The sequence below is a fragment of the Equus przewalskii genome, chromosome 14 (assembly GCF_037783145.1).
Source record: "Equus przewalskii isolate Varuska chromosome 14, EquPr2, whole genome shotgun sequence".
NCBI classification, from domain to species: domain Eukaryota; kingdom Metazoa; phylum Chordata; class Mammalia; order Perissodactyla; family Equidae; genus Equus; species Equus przewalskii.
In genome coordinates, this window is record NC_091844.1 from 37,943,286 (window position 1) to 37,958,270 (window position 14,985).

General features: G+C 54.2%; 1 protein-coding gene across 3 annotated transcripts; it reads right to left on the reverse strand.

Moving 5' to 3' along the window:
* Positions 1-5,754: 5,754 nt before the first annotated feature.
* Positions 5,755-12,802, reverse strand: OTX1 (orthodenticle homeobox 1). Of its 3 annotated transcripts, XM_070572540.1 has the most exons (5): positions 12,629-12,802; positions 12,199-12,267; positions 10,385-10,593; positions 9,313-9,464; positions 5,755-8,023 (listed from the first exon to the last, which is right to left on the reverse strand). In XM_070572540.1, exons 3-5 carry the CDS (start codon positions 10,479-10,481, stop codon positions 7,205-7,207), a joined length of 1,068 nt encoding a protein of 355 aa, XP_070428641.1. In that variant the 5' UTR covers positions 10,482-10,593; positions 12,199-12,267; positions 12,629-12,802; the 3' UTR covers positions 5,755-7,204. The 3 variants fall into 3 exon arrangements, with proteins under 3 accessions (XP_070428641.1, XP_070428640.1, XP_008523783.2); XM_070572539.1 differs by lacking the exon at positions 12,199-12,267 and having other exon boundaries at positions 12,629-12,737; XM_008525561.2 differs by lacking the exons at positions 12,199-12,267; positions 12,629-12,802 and adding an exon at positions 11,245-11,732.
* Positions 12,803-14,985: the final 2,183 nt, after the last annotated feature.

Consider the following 14,985-nt stretch of genomic DNA (forward strand, 5'->3'; position numbering starts at 1 on the left):
GAACAGAAAACACCATTCCTTAACATGAACCAACCAGCAAGGAAGTTTAAAATTACTTAGAAATTAAAATTAGTAAAGAATTAAAATTAATAAGAAATTAAAAGGGAAGATAATAAAACCTGGTATCAAACTAGTCTTCCCATTCATGCTCTTTTAATATCCTTCTGAACACTCATAAAGATGAGATTGATGTGATGCCCAGAAACACAAAGGTAACAATGTCCCAGGAAATAATTTTCAGTTACCAAAACTCAAATTTTACAACTTGAACTTAGATAAAGCATGTTTTGTTGATGTCAATCTGGTAATCTTATTCTCAAGTGATACGGATTTTAAAAAATTAATGTTTGTCAACATGCTGAAAATTTTAGGTAGCTCTTACAGCCAAAAGAACACGGAATCTAAAGACTGAGTACCAAGTTCTGCCACCTACCGACTATATAACCTTGAGTAAATAACCAAACCACTCTGAGTCTCACAGCAACCACCCTCACAAGACTTGAGAGCAGATAAAGAAAGTAATGCATGTGAATAATACTGTGAATATGTGCTCTAAAGCACAGGAAGCTCAATTTTCTCAATACACTGCAAAAATTACTTTGCACAAACTAGTAGGTATTTTTAATTTATTTTTTATTATGGAAAAAATATAAATATACAAAAGCATAGTATAAAGAAGTTACACGTATTTTCACTCAGCTTCAACAACTATCAACTCATGGCTAATCTTGTTTCATCTATACTCCACCCATTCTCTCTCTTCCTCTGTTATTTTGAAGCAAGTCCCAGACATCATATCATTAACTTCATGACACCTAAAATCCAAGGCCTCTTTTCAGTGGATGTACAAGTATATGAAGTCCAACAGAGAAGCCTGAGCTAGAGACATGAATTTGAGGGTCACCAGTAATGAAACCAAGGTTGAAACTATACCTTTGGATGAGGTCAAATATCCATGCTTAGGAAACATGATGGATTCTTTTGGTGCTCTTTCATTAAAAATATAAACAGACATAAAGCACCATTCTTCCATCAGAAAAGAAACCCTACGGATTTTCAAAGACTTTTAGAACTCTTAAATCCTATGATTTTAATTATCGGCCTCAAAAAGGTGTCCCTATATATTAATAATCACTACTCTAAAGAATTTAACAAAAACCCTCAAACATAAACAGACAATTTATGTAACATCAGATTAAAACACTGATATTGTAACCAACTTCGAATCTACTTTTCAAAGTATTTGTTAAGAACTTGTTGCTTCATGTATATTTCCCTTTCTCCTTAAACTGTATATATCTGTTATACTTTCTTCTGTATGTATATTTCAAAATAAAATCTTTAAAATAAACTTTAAAAAGAAAATATGATTCCTACATTTAAATAGCTATGACAGATGATGGTATATCTTATAAGAATTTAGAGCTTTGAACATACATAGGAATATTTGCGTACTAATTACTTTATAAGCTCTTCAGACACCAAATTGTTGAAGCACAGACCATTTATTGCTACACGTTAATTAATTTTATCCTAAATGTCAAAATTAGTTATGATTTATACTCCCCTCCAATCCTGAAAAAATTGTGACTCAAGTTTTCTAAATCCTAATTTTACAATCCACTTTAAAATAATTACTAAAATTTTCTAAAATAGTCTTCATAAGCTGTTCAATAAAGATTAGCCTTTGAAAAAAGAAGTATTTATGACCTTTGGAATGGAATGGAACTTTGCGTCTTTGATTATACCACCCTCCAAGTAAATTATCCAAAGGGGATAGGAGGGGTACAATTTTTAGAAACTCAATAGATTTTCAATGTTTAAATTTTGATGGGTTGTCATTGATTAAATGGAGCCTGAGTCCTATTTGATTAGGAAGAACTCCAAAATATTTTTAAGCATATCCTTATCTTTGAAGTAAGAGTCCTGGAAACATGAATGTGTAATTTCATAATTAGAGGATATGAATTTTAGTTGTGAGCTCACGGTACACTTCTTTATTTTTTCCCTGAGAAAAAAATTAAAAACATTTAAAAGCAGTTTGAACTTTGGCTATGTTATATAACTGCCATTTAACTTAAACTACCAAAGATTTTTGGGGGAAATATTTTTCCTTTTTAAAAACTTTTGAAAGAGTGCATCTAAGGTGTTTTAAGTGTAATCCAACTCATTCTTAAAGCATGATTAAAGAATCATTAGGCCAAAATGGCATGCTCCCCTCCTCCACAAAAAAATCCAATTCTTTTTTCGGATATCAGTAAATATCAACTGGACAATTAAGAGACATAACTGCTTTTTCAGGAACCATGTACTAAACACAGCACCTGCCCCCAAAAGCTTCTCTTTTTCAAAAAAGCATATTCCAGATACCTACACATTTAATTAAACAGATTCTTTCCTAAGGATAATGGAGATGTTTTCTTGTTGTCGAATAAGCAATGCACTGCTACTATTTACTATTCATTTTTGTTGGTGGTTTTTACTTTAAGTATTGAATTGTTGAATATAAATATTCCTTAGTTAAACTTAATAAGCTTTTCTCATTCTCATTTTAGACCTTAAAATGTGCGGGGGAAGGGAGAGAAAATATGGAAAATATAGAATAACTTGTTCAGAACTTGTTCGGTTTTCAATTAAAGAATTTTATAAAGATATCTTGTTGCTGTTCTTAAATTAATTCTGCAACAGAAGCCAAGTGATTTTTTTGGTCTTGAATAGTAATGATACAGATTTTCTTTACCAATAACGTACATATTAACTACATTTAATATACCAGATACATTTTATTTCTACATCTCTAAAGAAAATCTTAGTGCCTGTTAGTGCTTAAGGACATCAATAACACTAATTCTGCCAAAGTGAGTAGTGAATTTATTTTCACAATTGAAAAAAAAATCACAATTTATCTGAGAAACTGGTATATTGAACAAAGCACCTGAAAAAAACTAGTAATCTGCTTTTGACGCAAAAAATGAAACTAGCTCAGTGTTTTTGGTTTCTGTAATGTAGCAGACACGAATTTGCTGACATTCGGTGTCTTTTTACCTGCGTTTCCTCTCACGTTTAATAATATATAGCTGTAAGGACTTTTTCTCAAAAAAAGGAAAGCCACTCACAATTTAGAGAAGGGTTGTCTCCACACACCCTCAGCAGCTGCTGCGAAAGAACACTGAAAAGCCCCACAACGAACGAGTAACCTCCCCGAATCACTTCAGAGCCTCAGCAAACTAATGCAGGGCTCTTGAGATGGTTTTAAGATTTTTTTTTAAATTCTTTAAAAAAATCACAAATACGACCTATCTTTTACCCCTGAAGCACCTCCCACACGGTCACTTGACGGTAGACGTTTCTGCCCCATCAGCAGGGGCAGAGAAGACAAGGCAGGAGTAGGAAACACGACCATTTCGTTTAACCCTCAAAGAAAGAAAATTGCTGACGTCTTAACGTTCCCATAAACGTTCTGAAGTTACTACATCTCCTTAAGTTGCTTCATTCTAGTTGCTTCAGTTGTGTCAAGAACACCAAAGCCCAAACAAAACAAACCTCTTCCCTCTGGAGAAGAGTGAGCTGAGGACGGCTCTCAGAGAACCTTTCCGTTAACAAGTGGCCGGGAGGGCAGGGACCTTCCACGCTCCCGCCGCTGCCGCCCGGGACTCGGGGCCAGCGTGGGCGCCCCCGCCTTGCCCGCCTGACGACTTCCGGCCGCCCCGCCACGGCCACGCACCTACCCCCCGCCCCCAGGCTCCCGCGTCCTGGCGGCTGGAGGTGTCCCAGCGCCTTCCGGCTCCCGGTTTCCTCTCAGCGCCGCGGGTCCTCGAACAGCCTGGGAGGCCCTGGGAGAAGCACGTGCCCGTTGTCGAAGCCTCATCCCCCAGGCGGGAACTCCCGTCGGGCCTCCGTGCGCCCGGCCGCCATCCCCATCTAAGTACACAGGCGCCGAAGCTTCTAGACGCCGCCGAGCGGCCGGGGCAGGGGAACGCGTCTCACCTACCCGCCCGCAGTCTAGGCCCAAAGTGTGAAGTTCTGGAACTTCCCAGGCCGAGCGGGGCCAAATAGCAAGTGCGACGAAACTGAAGCCCAGGGGTTTGGGTACCTTGCTCCGGAGGCCACACCGTTGTCCGAGCAGGTGCGAAGGCGGGTCTCCTGGTTTCGTTCCCTCGAGCCGCCGAGAGGACGGGCTGGGCCGCACAGAACCTGCTCAAGGAGCTGCGGGCGGGCGCGGCCTAGCCCCTAGGCCTGGAGCCGCACTGGCAGCCGCTGCGGGAGCCAGGGCGGCCCCGGGGCGGGACAGGCAGGGTCGGCTGAGGAGAGCGCCCCGGAGGCCCTGCAGACCCGGTGCCCAGGCCCCTGCGGCGCGAGCTGGAAGCCTCTTTGCTCCGGCCGCCGGCCCGGTCTCTTGGCCTCTCCGGCACGTGCGGGACCGGTACCCGAGGGGCCACGGCGCACGCCGGCAGGTCGGCCTCGGCCCCCCATTTAGCTGGACGCGCTGCCCCAGGAGGAGTCGGCGCGGGCGCGGCCGGGACCTGCGCTTGGGGTCTCCCTCCGCGGGTGGCGCCGCAGGGCCAGGCTCGGCGGGGCGACGGCTGCGCCCTCCCGCGGGCCTTTGCGGAGTCGGGGATGAGAGGTTTGTTGGAGTGGGAAGGCGCGGTGCGCCCGGGCCGGGCCTGTGGAGGCCGGAGGGAGGACGCGGCCACGCGGCCGAGGAGGCTCTTCTACGGCCGGGCTCGCAGCCCTGAGACCTCGCGCGGCGCGGGACCCTGGGGGAGGCGTCGTTCTCCAGACCCGGCCTCACGTTGTGTTCTCAGGTCTCACACGGAATAAAAAGAATAGGATGTGTTGGTCACTTTGCAGGAAACTTTTCGTTGTTTCCTTATTTCCTTCCCGCCCGGGGACCAGTTGAGCAGCTTCTCAGCCTTCCACCCAGGAGGCTTCAGGCCAGAGTCTGGACAAATCGGGGCTCTGCATTTTCTGGGTGATCGGCCCACTCCATCCCCGGTCCTACCCCTGTCTTCCCTCCGGGGAGGGTGGAACCGTCCTTCCCGACCCCCTGCAAGCCCGGAGTCCTCTTCCCGTGCCAGAGGAAAACGCATCCTTGTCGCCTTTTCTAGATTTTGTGTTTGCGTTTTAAAGAAACTTCACAATTAGAACAAAGATAATTTGGCTACTTCTGGCAGGGGGCTGACGGTTTAGAGGGACATCTTAGCACGTGGAAGGAATGACTCGGATCCCCCAGCCGCCGTGAAGCCACCCGGGACAGCTCAGCAGAAAGGAAGGTTGTCTGCTGCCAACATGCAGGACACGGATCGGTTTTTTGTCGTTTTGTTTTCTTTTCCTTTTTGGCTCAGCTCTGAGAGCATTACAGAGCTATCCTTTCCCGCCTCCCGACCCTCTTCCCCTCCCCCTCTTCTTTCTGGTGCAGGCAATTAGGGTGAAGAAATCAGTGCCAGGCTCCTGCGTCTGAAGAGAAAGGAATTGCTTCGGGAATTGAGTCCTGACACCTGTCTCTGTCCTGGATGGGGAGAGGGGATGCGGGGTCAAAACGCTTGGGGGAAGAGGCCGGGCTGACCCGGAGGGGAGGACACGCCCTAAGAGAACTTTTCTGGGGACTCCTCTTGCCACGTCCTCCCGCCCGATTCCTTGGCTTCCAGCTTCATACAGGTCATTAACACGCGGGTTATTAACACGGGAGCTTCCCTCCTTTTAGGCCCCCCGCGACCGCGACCTGGGGCTGGAATCAGAAGAGCAACACTGACAAGCCGTTCATTAATTTGCATTTATTTTCGGCAAATAATGTAGATAAAAGGGGAGGAGGGGGACTGCCTTACATTTCAACAAGTAATTTGTGATCTTCACATCGGACAAATCAAATTTACAATTTACTTTCCCACCTACTGGACGAAACGGCCAAAGCCAAAATTGATACACAGGCGCGGGGCTCTCCGCAGATTTCGGAGAACGAAGGTGCACTAAAAACTCACTAGACAACAGGGTTGTTTAAAGAGAGAGAAGCCGACAGAGGAATTGGAACTGGGGTTTGGGGCCTGGGTTGGTTTGTTTTCCCATAATGCTGTATTTTTACTTATTTTTTTCTTTTCTTTCGTTTTTGGTCTCTAAACAGGAACTGCGACCCTGTGCTTAGACCTGGTGAAGGGCTCAGCCTGCGGGGGGCCCCCCCATCCCCTCCCCCGTACCCTGACTTGGCTGTTTCCTCCACGCTCCCGGACCCTCCCGATCCTCCGCGCCCAGCTTCCTGGAACCAAGCGATTCTCTTTAATAAATACACAGAGCGAGAAGGGGTGAGAGGCAGGACAGCTTTGCAACAACTGAAAAAGTAAAAGCGCCATCGTTTTAGGAAGAGGAACAGAGGGAAAATATTTTTTGCTTTGTTTTATATATATGTATATATATATATGCTGTATATATCTTAAAGTTCTATTTCCTGGGCGCTAAAACGAGATATGCTCAGTTCAACCAACAGCAACTAAAAAGTTTAAGTGGCCCCTGGAACGGACCCGACTATGTACAGCATTCCCGCCGAGGCGGAAGCTTGAGCCAGTTCTACGCAGGGCGGGGCTGTGCGCGAGAGGCCGGAGGCGCGCTCCTCCCTCCGGCCTTGCCCCAGCGCATCCGGCTAGGGAGGAGGAAACGCCGGGAAGCTCTGGCCTGCAGGCCGGGAGCGGGGCCGAGGGCAGCTGAAGGGGCGGCAGTCTGCACGCGAGAAACACTTAGTGGTTGTTTTGATTTCTGGTAGAGTGTGGGTGCACTCCGGTAGGCAGACATGCCAGTTAGTGACTCCAGTGTCCAGAAAGAATAAATAAAAAGTGTAGGGCTCAAACAGCGAGTCAGAGCGAAGAGCCTCCGAAGGCTGCAAGTGCATAATAACTGTCCAGAAAGACTGGAAGAGGGTGACTTAGGAGTCAGTCAAGGGTTGAGAAGGGGAGCACACAGCTCACCCTGATAGAACTTGTGGGCCAAGCCTAAGCACCGGTTCCCTCATCCAAGGGGCGGGCGGGTTTGCACATCCCCCAAGCAAGTGGTACAAAGATGAGGGCGGCACTGCAGGCGATGGGCATCTTTTGGGGGCATGAAAATTCAGGTCTGGAGAAGCTGAGGCAAGGCGGGCGGTGCAGCAGCAGCAGAAATAGGACGGGGATCGCGGAGGGCGCAGGTAGTTGCGTTTCTTCTCTTCCTTCCACTCCCGGGCTCACAAGACCTGGAACCGCCATGAGGCTTGGTCCTTATAGTCCAGACAGTCAGGCGAGTTGAAGTTGAGTTTCCAAGCAGAGGAAGCAGCGGCGGCACCAGGTTCCTTGTAATCCAAGCAGTCGGCAGAGTTGAAGGCGAGCCCCGAGCCGCCGTAGCCCTGGTGGTGGTGGTGGTGATGGTGGTGGTGGTGGCCTGAGGACTGGCTCAACGGGTGGTGCGCGTGCGGATGGTGGTGATGGTGGCCGGCCATGGAGGACGGTGCCATAGGGCTGAGCTGGTGCGGGTGGTGGTGCGAGTGCATGGGCGCTAGATATGAGCTGCAGTCCACGCCACCAAAGTAGGAAGAGGAGGGCGCAGGGTAGCCTTGGCCGTAACTGCCGCCCTGGCCGTAGGACATGGGATAAGAGGCTGCGGCTGAGGCGGCGCCTGCGGCTACCGAGCGCTGCATACACGATGCGTTGCTAGGCGCGGCCAATGGCTCGGGCACCGACACCGACGCCGGCGCCGAGCCGGGCGAGATGGAGGCCGGACTCCAGATGGAGGAGGCAGCCGGCGTACTCAACGACGACGGGACTGCCGCCGCCGGGTTCCCGCCCAGGCCTGCAGCGGCTGCAGCCGCCGGGTTGGCGGAGGCGCTGGACGCCGAGCTAGAGGACGAGGCGGAGCTGGACACAGCGGGCGGCGTGAACTGGCCGCTGCTTTCCGAGCCCGAGCTCTCCCGCACCGGGGAGGACTTCTTCTTGGCTGGGCGGCTCTTGGTCCCGCTCCCACTCTGCTGTTGCTGGCGGCATTTGGCGCGGCGGTTCTTGAACCAGACCTGCAGCGAGCCGAGTTGGGAAGAGCGTGTCATGGGAGCGAGTAGAGCTTGCTACTTACTCTCCCTGACTCTTGGACCCACAACCCAGCCTAGGATCTCGCCTCCCTCTCCTATGAAGCCTCCACCCCTCCCCATCTCCGGCCCGGCCAGACCCTGCCCGTGTGTTCCCAGCTCCTCGACTCTCCCCCATCCTTCTCCTCGAAGACCCTCCTCTGGCAAAGTAGAGATGTGCACCTCCCCACCCCCAGCTCAACCCTGCCCCAGGGCGGAACATTTGCGTCTGTCCAGCCAAAAGTTCAGCCATCTCTAAATTGCTGCTGTTGGCTGCTTCCCAATAGCCCGGTGTATGTTTGGAGGCCCTGTCTTCTAAATAGAGCTCAGGACAGCGGAGAGCACAGAGCAGGCGGCGGAGTGCGGACAGACACCAAGTCTGAGGCCCGAGCTAGTAGGCCCCTGGAGGCCCAGTGCTGCAGAGAGCGAAAATTTCGGTGGGAGCAGGAGCAATTTGGGACGGGATGCTGAACAGAGGCAGTACTCGGGGAAGTGGGAAAGGAAGCCTGGGCAGAATTTCGTTGGGCTTCTTGGCTCCAAGTGGGGAACCAAATAGTAGTCAGTCATAAAAGTTCTCACTCCTCTTGGAGGGCCCCGGTACATGGCATGGCATGTCAGGTTCTTTCTCGAGCCTCCCGGGAAAGCCGGCGAGATGAAAGGCCCTTGAGGAGAGTTCTGAGTTAAAATACGAACAGTATTTTCGGGGCCCTTTCATCGCAAAAACAGAAACAGCAAAGCCAGTAGCCAGGTTTTGCGTTCGGCATCCTCTCCGGGCAAAGGAAGCGTCTAATCAAACTGGCGCCACCCGTGGAAGGCACTTCCAGACAGGCCACCAAGCTCCAGCGGCCAAGCTCCACTCTTCCACTTTCAGGATCCCAGGGATGCAAGGCAAGGGCGGAGGCAGAATTCAGGACCCGGAAGAAAACTGCCAGGTCCTGGGGCGGCCAAAGAAGCAGGGGCAAGGGCATTTTACGTTCGGAAGCCTCACTTGTTCTCCCGCAATCGTAAAAAAGGACTTTCGATACCGAAGGCGCCCCGGAGCCAAGGGCCAAATGCAGGGCTCTAAACTAGTTCCTTTAACTTTGCCCCCTCTTCCAGGCCTGGGCCCAGCGCTAGGGGGAGTCTGAGAGCTGCTGCCCAGTCTGTAAGCCCGCTCCCACACCAGACCACCCTGCCCAAGCCCTCTCCGACCAGCCCCAACGCCCCTACCCTGACCCTGGAGCCCCCGGCGTGGGCACCTGGACTCTAGACTCTGGCAGGTTGATCTTGAGCGCCACCTCCTCGCGCATGAAAATGTCAGGGTACCGAGTCTTGGCGAAGAGCGCTTCCAGCACGTCCAGTTGCGAGCGCGTGAAGGTGGTGCGCTCCCGCCGCTGCTTCCGCGGGGTGGCTGAGGGGACACGCGGGAGCGCCTCGGGTCAGCGGTGGCCACACGGACCTGCGCTAGAGGACGCGGACAGGCCCCCGGCAGGCCCTGAGGCCGTTGCAAAAGGAAGCCAAGCTCCCAGCAAGAGACACTGCACTGAGAGGCCGAGTTTGAGAGGCCACAGGTGGAAGAAAGTGAGTGCGACTGGGAGTCAGTGTCTCCAAGACTCCAGGGCTACCCCCTTCCCTGCCCCTCGGAAATTAAGAAAGGAAGAGAAGTTATACAATCTCCCTCCCTCCACCACTGCGCCTCCCCGGCCCCTCCCTGGCTGAAGGATGGGGAAGGGATACGCAGAAACGCGACCTGGAAAACACCTTCTGAGGGAATAAATGGGGGTGAAGGAATGGGAACCAGAAAAGCAAGCCAGGATTCGGTTCAAGCCGTCCACATTAGCTATGCAAAAGTTGGTACAGGCGACCGGACTAGAGGACAATTTAACTAAGGAAGGAGAACTCCCCTTCTTCGGCTTAGCCAGTCGCTTCCCATAAGGGAAGCTCGGCTCTTCCTCTCAGGGCCTAGCGAGTGTCCAGATTCCTCATTCCATGTTGGAGGGAAAGGAATGGATTCACACACGCACACACAGCACAAAAGCCACCCGTGGGAAATAAATCTGTCGGTAAAAGCGCCCTGTGCTGGCGGTGGGACCACGGCAGGATACAGGTTGCCGGTGTGGCCGGCCCGCAGGGCACACGTTGCACGTTTTCGCCGCCCTGGCCTATCACACCGACTCCGACTCTGCCCTGTGAGACTGCAGCCTGCCCTGCATTGTAAGCAGACTAGGCAGGGGCTCCCTGGGCCTGCTGGGCAACAAAGCGTGTGCTCAAACCCGAGAGACTGAGGGTCCCCAAGGTTGGCAGGGGCTGGGGGCAGGGGCCGGTGCTCACCCGGATAGCCCACGGAGGGGTGCAGGAGGTCCATGGCGGGCCCGGCCAGGCCGAGCCCGTTCATGCCGTATGGGGGTTGTTTGAGGTAAGACATCATGCTAACAGCCGGGTGGAGGCGCCCCGACGGATCCAGGGGGGCCACGGGCCGGGCGCAGTGCGGGGCTCCCACCGCGCAGTCCTTCAAGCTCTGTTGCGTCTGGGAGCCCGGCCTGTGGAGACACAAGTCACACGGAAATCATCATTTGGAGCCATCTCAGCTTCCTGGTCTTGTCGGAGACAAGGAACCACGGGATGGGGAGGGGATGCAGGCTATGGAACGGCAGTGGGCTGTCACCTCGGCTCTGCAAGGCCTTAGACCAAAGACCACAGCTTCTTTGAAAAGTAAACTTTTCTGGATCGCTACCGCTTCTTTTCGGGCTTGGAATGGGCCAAAGACACTCGTAAGGCGTCGCTAGGAGTGAGGAGAGGTTAAAAGCAGGGCCAAGCTCTGGGGAGGTCAGAGCCTGAACCGCGGAGTGTGCATGGTCCCAAGTCTAGGCAAAATTCTAAGTCGGGTAGGAGCTGACCTCATACTGCGCAAGCAAACATTTCCACAGCACCCGGGCGGCAGGCTGCCCAGGGCATGAGGCGTTGTTTCGTTTTCTTTGAAATGCTTTTGAAAGTGGGACGGAAAGGTGGACTCCAGGGAACCAAGGCGAGGCTCCGCGGAGGGAGAGCAGCATCTGGGCCTCCCCGGCACGCGTTGCCCAGTTAGCAGAGTACATTCCAGCAAAGGTCTCCGCGGCTGGGTCCCGGCCCCACAGCCCACAGCCACCCCTCCAGTTGACCTCTCTGTGCCCAGCCGCTGAAAGATTGCTCACCCGGAATCCCACCAGGCCTCAAACGCAGTTACGGGCCTGGGTCCGACAGAGGCTGCCATAAGGGGCCACTGTAGAGGTGGCGGTGCTAGGACGCGGCCCAGGTCAGGGGCGCCTCACCACGGCAGCAGGCCCTTCTTTGCCAACGCCAGCCGGTCCTTCTTACTGCCCAGTCCTGTCTGCGGACCGCCGGTTCCGGCGGGGGCGGAAAGGTGACCCACCGAGCGCCCCCAGAGGATCTCGTCTCGCAGATTTGGCCTGAGTGCAGCAGGTCCCGTGCGCTCCCTGCCTATCCTACTGGCTGAACCCGCGGCTCCGGGGCCCGATTGAGACTGGAGAACTAGGCCTCGGCGGCGTAGCTCGCGCTGACCCGCTCTGGATGGTCGAAGCCTCGCTTCCCCACTTGCCCCGAACATAAGGCTCTACTCTCAAGGGTCAGAAAGTGACGCTGGGCGAGTGGGACTGGGGCCCCAGAGGACCTGTCGCTTCACACCGCTTCGCAAGAAGTCAAAGCAGGCCTGACACCCGGGCCAGGGACTTCAGGGAAAGAAGTTAGAGCTCAGGGCGCCTCCCTCTCCTATCCTCCGGGACCCACGGCCTGGGCTGGGGGAACCCAGTTTGCAGGGAAAGGGGACGAAAGGGAAACAGCTGGGACTCTTGGGCCAAAGGAGAATGGGACTCAAGTTGCGGCCACTCTCTGCTAGGCTGCAGCTTGAGTTTTCAAAGACTTTCTCCAAACTTATTAGTTCAGCTCGGTTACTTCGGAGGAGGCGGGGGAGACGGCGCGGGCCGCAGCAGAGCTCTGGGGTCCTCCGCGCACCGAAAGGGGGGCCAGGCCGCTCCCAGCCCTGCCCACCTGCCGGGGATGTGGGAAGTGGGGACCCGTTGGAGGAGGAGGAGGCAAGAGCACCCGACGCGCTCCTAGAGTCCCGGGCGGCCCCGCGGCTTTCTCCTTACCTGCCCTCAGCTGCCGGGGCCGCTCACCATCTACCTCGCGCCCTCACACAGACCTGCCGGGCAGCCAACCTGCAAAACAGAGCGGCACAGGAATTACCCGCCGGGCTGGGCGGTTGGTCGAGGACACCTGGATTTCTTTCTTTTCTCAACTTCCGTCCTCCCTTTTCTTTCTTTCCAGTTGCTCTGTGCGTGTCCCTCCAGGTTTCACTTTATTGCACAGACACTTTGTTTGCAAAGCCCTACACACCCCTCAGACACTACCTCGCCCGGACTGAGCCGCGGGGCCGCAAAGGGGAGGGTGGGGGTGAGAGGGGCAGAGTTGGGAGGTGGCTCGCGGTTGCAGCTGCACTCCCAGTACAACGTGGGGGCTGTGGGGACTGGGGAAGTCCTGCAGAGGCACTTTGCAAACTAAATAAATCAAGCGATTTACCTTGTCGGAGTGAAGTGGCTTGTCTTGGCCGGTTGTTTAGGTGATTGGAAACGTAGCCTGATGAAGATTGATCACCTTTCTACTGCCCTCCCCGGGTATGTGAACGCGAGGTGAGTGCGTAACGGGGCTAGGCTGCCAATCCTGGGCCCCGCGCGGGCTGAGTGACAGGGAACCGGGCAATGGCAGCACGAGCCGGGGGTTACCTCCGCGTGCCCCCGCCCTCCCCCGCCCTCCCCCGCCCCCTGCACCCCGCCCTCCCGCCCGCCCGCCCCGCCCCGGTCGCGCGCTAACTCGGGGCTTGGTCCGCAAACGCGGCCCAGAGCGGGGCGAGGAAGGCGAGCGCAGCGCCCGAGCACCCGCCGCAGAGGGGGACGTCGGTCCCGAGGCCGCCCCGGGGCCCCCGCGCTTCTCTCGCCCTTTCGGCGCCCCGGAGGGAGTAGCAGAGAGGAGGCGAGGTGCTGGAGAACCGGTTCCCTCGTTCTCCCGCGCGCCACTCGTCTCGGCGGCCCGGTTGTGGGCGCGAGGACTCCAGAGTCGCGGGCTGCAGGAGAGCGGGCCCCCGGCCCCTCTCGCCGCGCCGCGGGCCCCAGCGTCTTCCTCCCCACGCCGCCACCTGCAGATGGAACGCCGCGGGCGGCTCGTGCTGGCACAGGCTACTTTGCCGAGCGCGGGAGCGGCTCCAGGGGCGCAGATCCGCCTCGGCGCCTCGGGACTCCGGAGTCCGGGAACAGCACCCGCAGGGGAGGCACCGCCACCTACCTGCTCCTCGGCGTCTCCTGGGGTTCCCACTCCCTACGAAGGGTGTTTGCAAATCTTAAACACTTCCTCTGAAATGTTGGAGCCCAGCGTACCCTCTCCCTTACACACACGCTCTACTTCTGAATCGACAGATTTTGAGAGGAAACTTTCTCTTTCACACTCTCTCTCCCTCCTTCCCGGTTTCCTTCTACCAAGGCCAGTCTGGTGGAAAACGTGGCCACAGACCCCTACCCTCAATTTCTTTTCCACATGCCGCAGAAGGAGCCTCCTTGACGCGATTTCCCCGGGTTGTTCGTACTGGCAAAGCCCATTTCCCAGCCGAACAAACTTCTCAAACACGTCTACCTGGGTAGACTTCTCAAAGCGCAAAAAACTCTTTTCTCCCCAACACCGAGCAACACAATTCTTCTAAATGGCACCTCCTCCTGAATATTAGGCACGACTTTATTCCCTTTCGAGGAATTCCTACCCCTTCTTCCTAATCCCCCCTCCCCTCCACCCCAACAGGCGGAGTGAAAAGTTTGAACAGGAGTAAGTGTGAGGGCGAGTCAAGGCGCTGCCAGGCGCATCGCGGAGGGGAGCGCCGGCGCTGCCCGGGCCGCGGGGTCGGGCCCCGAGAGCGGACGGGGCGCTGGGCGAGGAGGAGGAGAAGGAAGGGGAGCCCGCTGAGTGAAAAGGGGCCGCGGCCGCCGCTCATCAAAGTGCTTCCCCCTCCCCCAAGCGACACTTTCCTTTGGAGTCCGAATAAAATACGGTAACAGAATATGATGGAGGGCACACTGTTTCCTTAACTGCTTCTCAAAGGACTCGGGAGATCTTCTTAGGACCTTTAATAAGGCTTTGGTCGGTTCTTTTGTTGATCTCTCAAAATCAACTCCTTCTAATTGAAGTTGGAGCTGAAAGCGAGCTAATGTTCAAAGAAAGTGGCCGCCAGACCAACGAAATTACATTTTTTTTTTGGACGATGAGGGAACATCTAATCAAAGGGGCCAAGGAGGAGGGGTGGGAGTGGAGGAGTAGGAAGGAGAAAAGGAGGTTTTACAAGATCCTTCTCTGGTTCACAAAAGTCAGCGACACGGGCGCTTCTCTCCAGAACAAAGACACCGCGGCCCATTCACAAAAGGAAAAGAAAGAGAGACAGAGAGAGAACACAATAAAAGAAAGAGAGAAAAGGAAAAACAAGAGAAAGAAAAAGCTTTAAGAGGAAAAGAAACTGCGCAGAGCGCAGCGCTGACCCGGCCGGGGACACACCTTAGGCTGGCGCAGGCCCCCGGGGGGAATAGCCCGCGCGGCCCGCGCTCGGAGCCCCCGAGACGGTGCAGAGGTTTAAAGAAAGAAACGAAATACACCCCCGCCTTGAGCACCGGAGAAAGGCGCGGGCTGGAGCGCACTAGTTTTTAGAGTTTTTAGAGGGGACCAGGCTGTGGGCGTCGTAGGGTGAGCGTCCGCAGCGTCTGCGTCCCTAGCCCGGCGCTGCCCCAGCCTGGGCCTGCGCTCCGTGTGCCTGGGTTCGCCCTCCGTTCCCGGGGCGCCTGCCCTTGTCCCCGTCCCGCAATCTCCTTCTTGCACTCCTGCCTCCTCCGGGCCGTTCTGCCTGC

Coding starts and splice junctions, on each gene's coding strand:
- OTX1 (XM_008525561.2), bottom strand. CDS start 11,303: ATGGCAGCCTCTGTCGGACCCAGGCCCGTAACTGCGTTTGAGGCCTGG. Junction 10,594..11,244: donor GAGGCCTGGTGGGATTCCGG/GTGAGCAATCTT, acceptor GTGTCTCCACAG/GCCGGGCTCCCAGACGCAAC. Junction 8,024..9,312: donor TGCCAGAGTCTAGAGTCCAG/GTGCCCACGCCG, acceptor GGCTCGCTGCAG/GTCTGGTTCAAGAACCGCCG.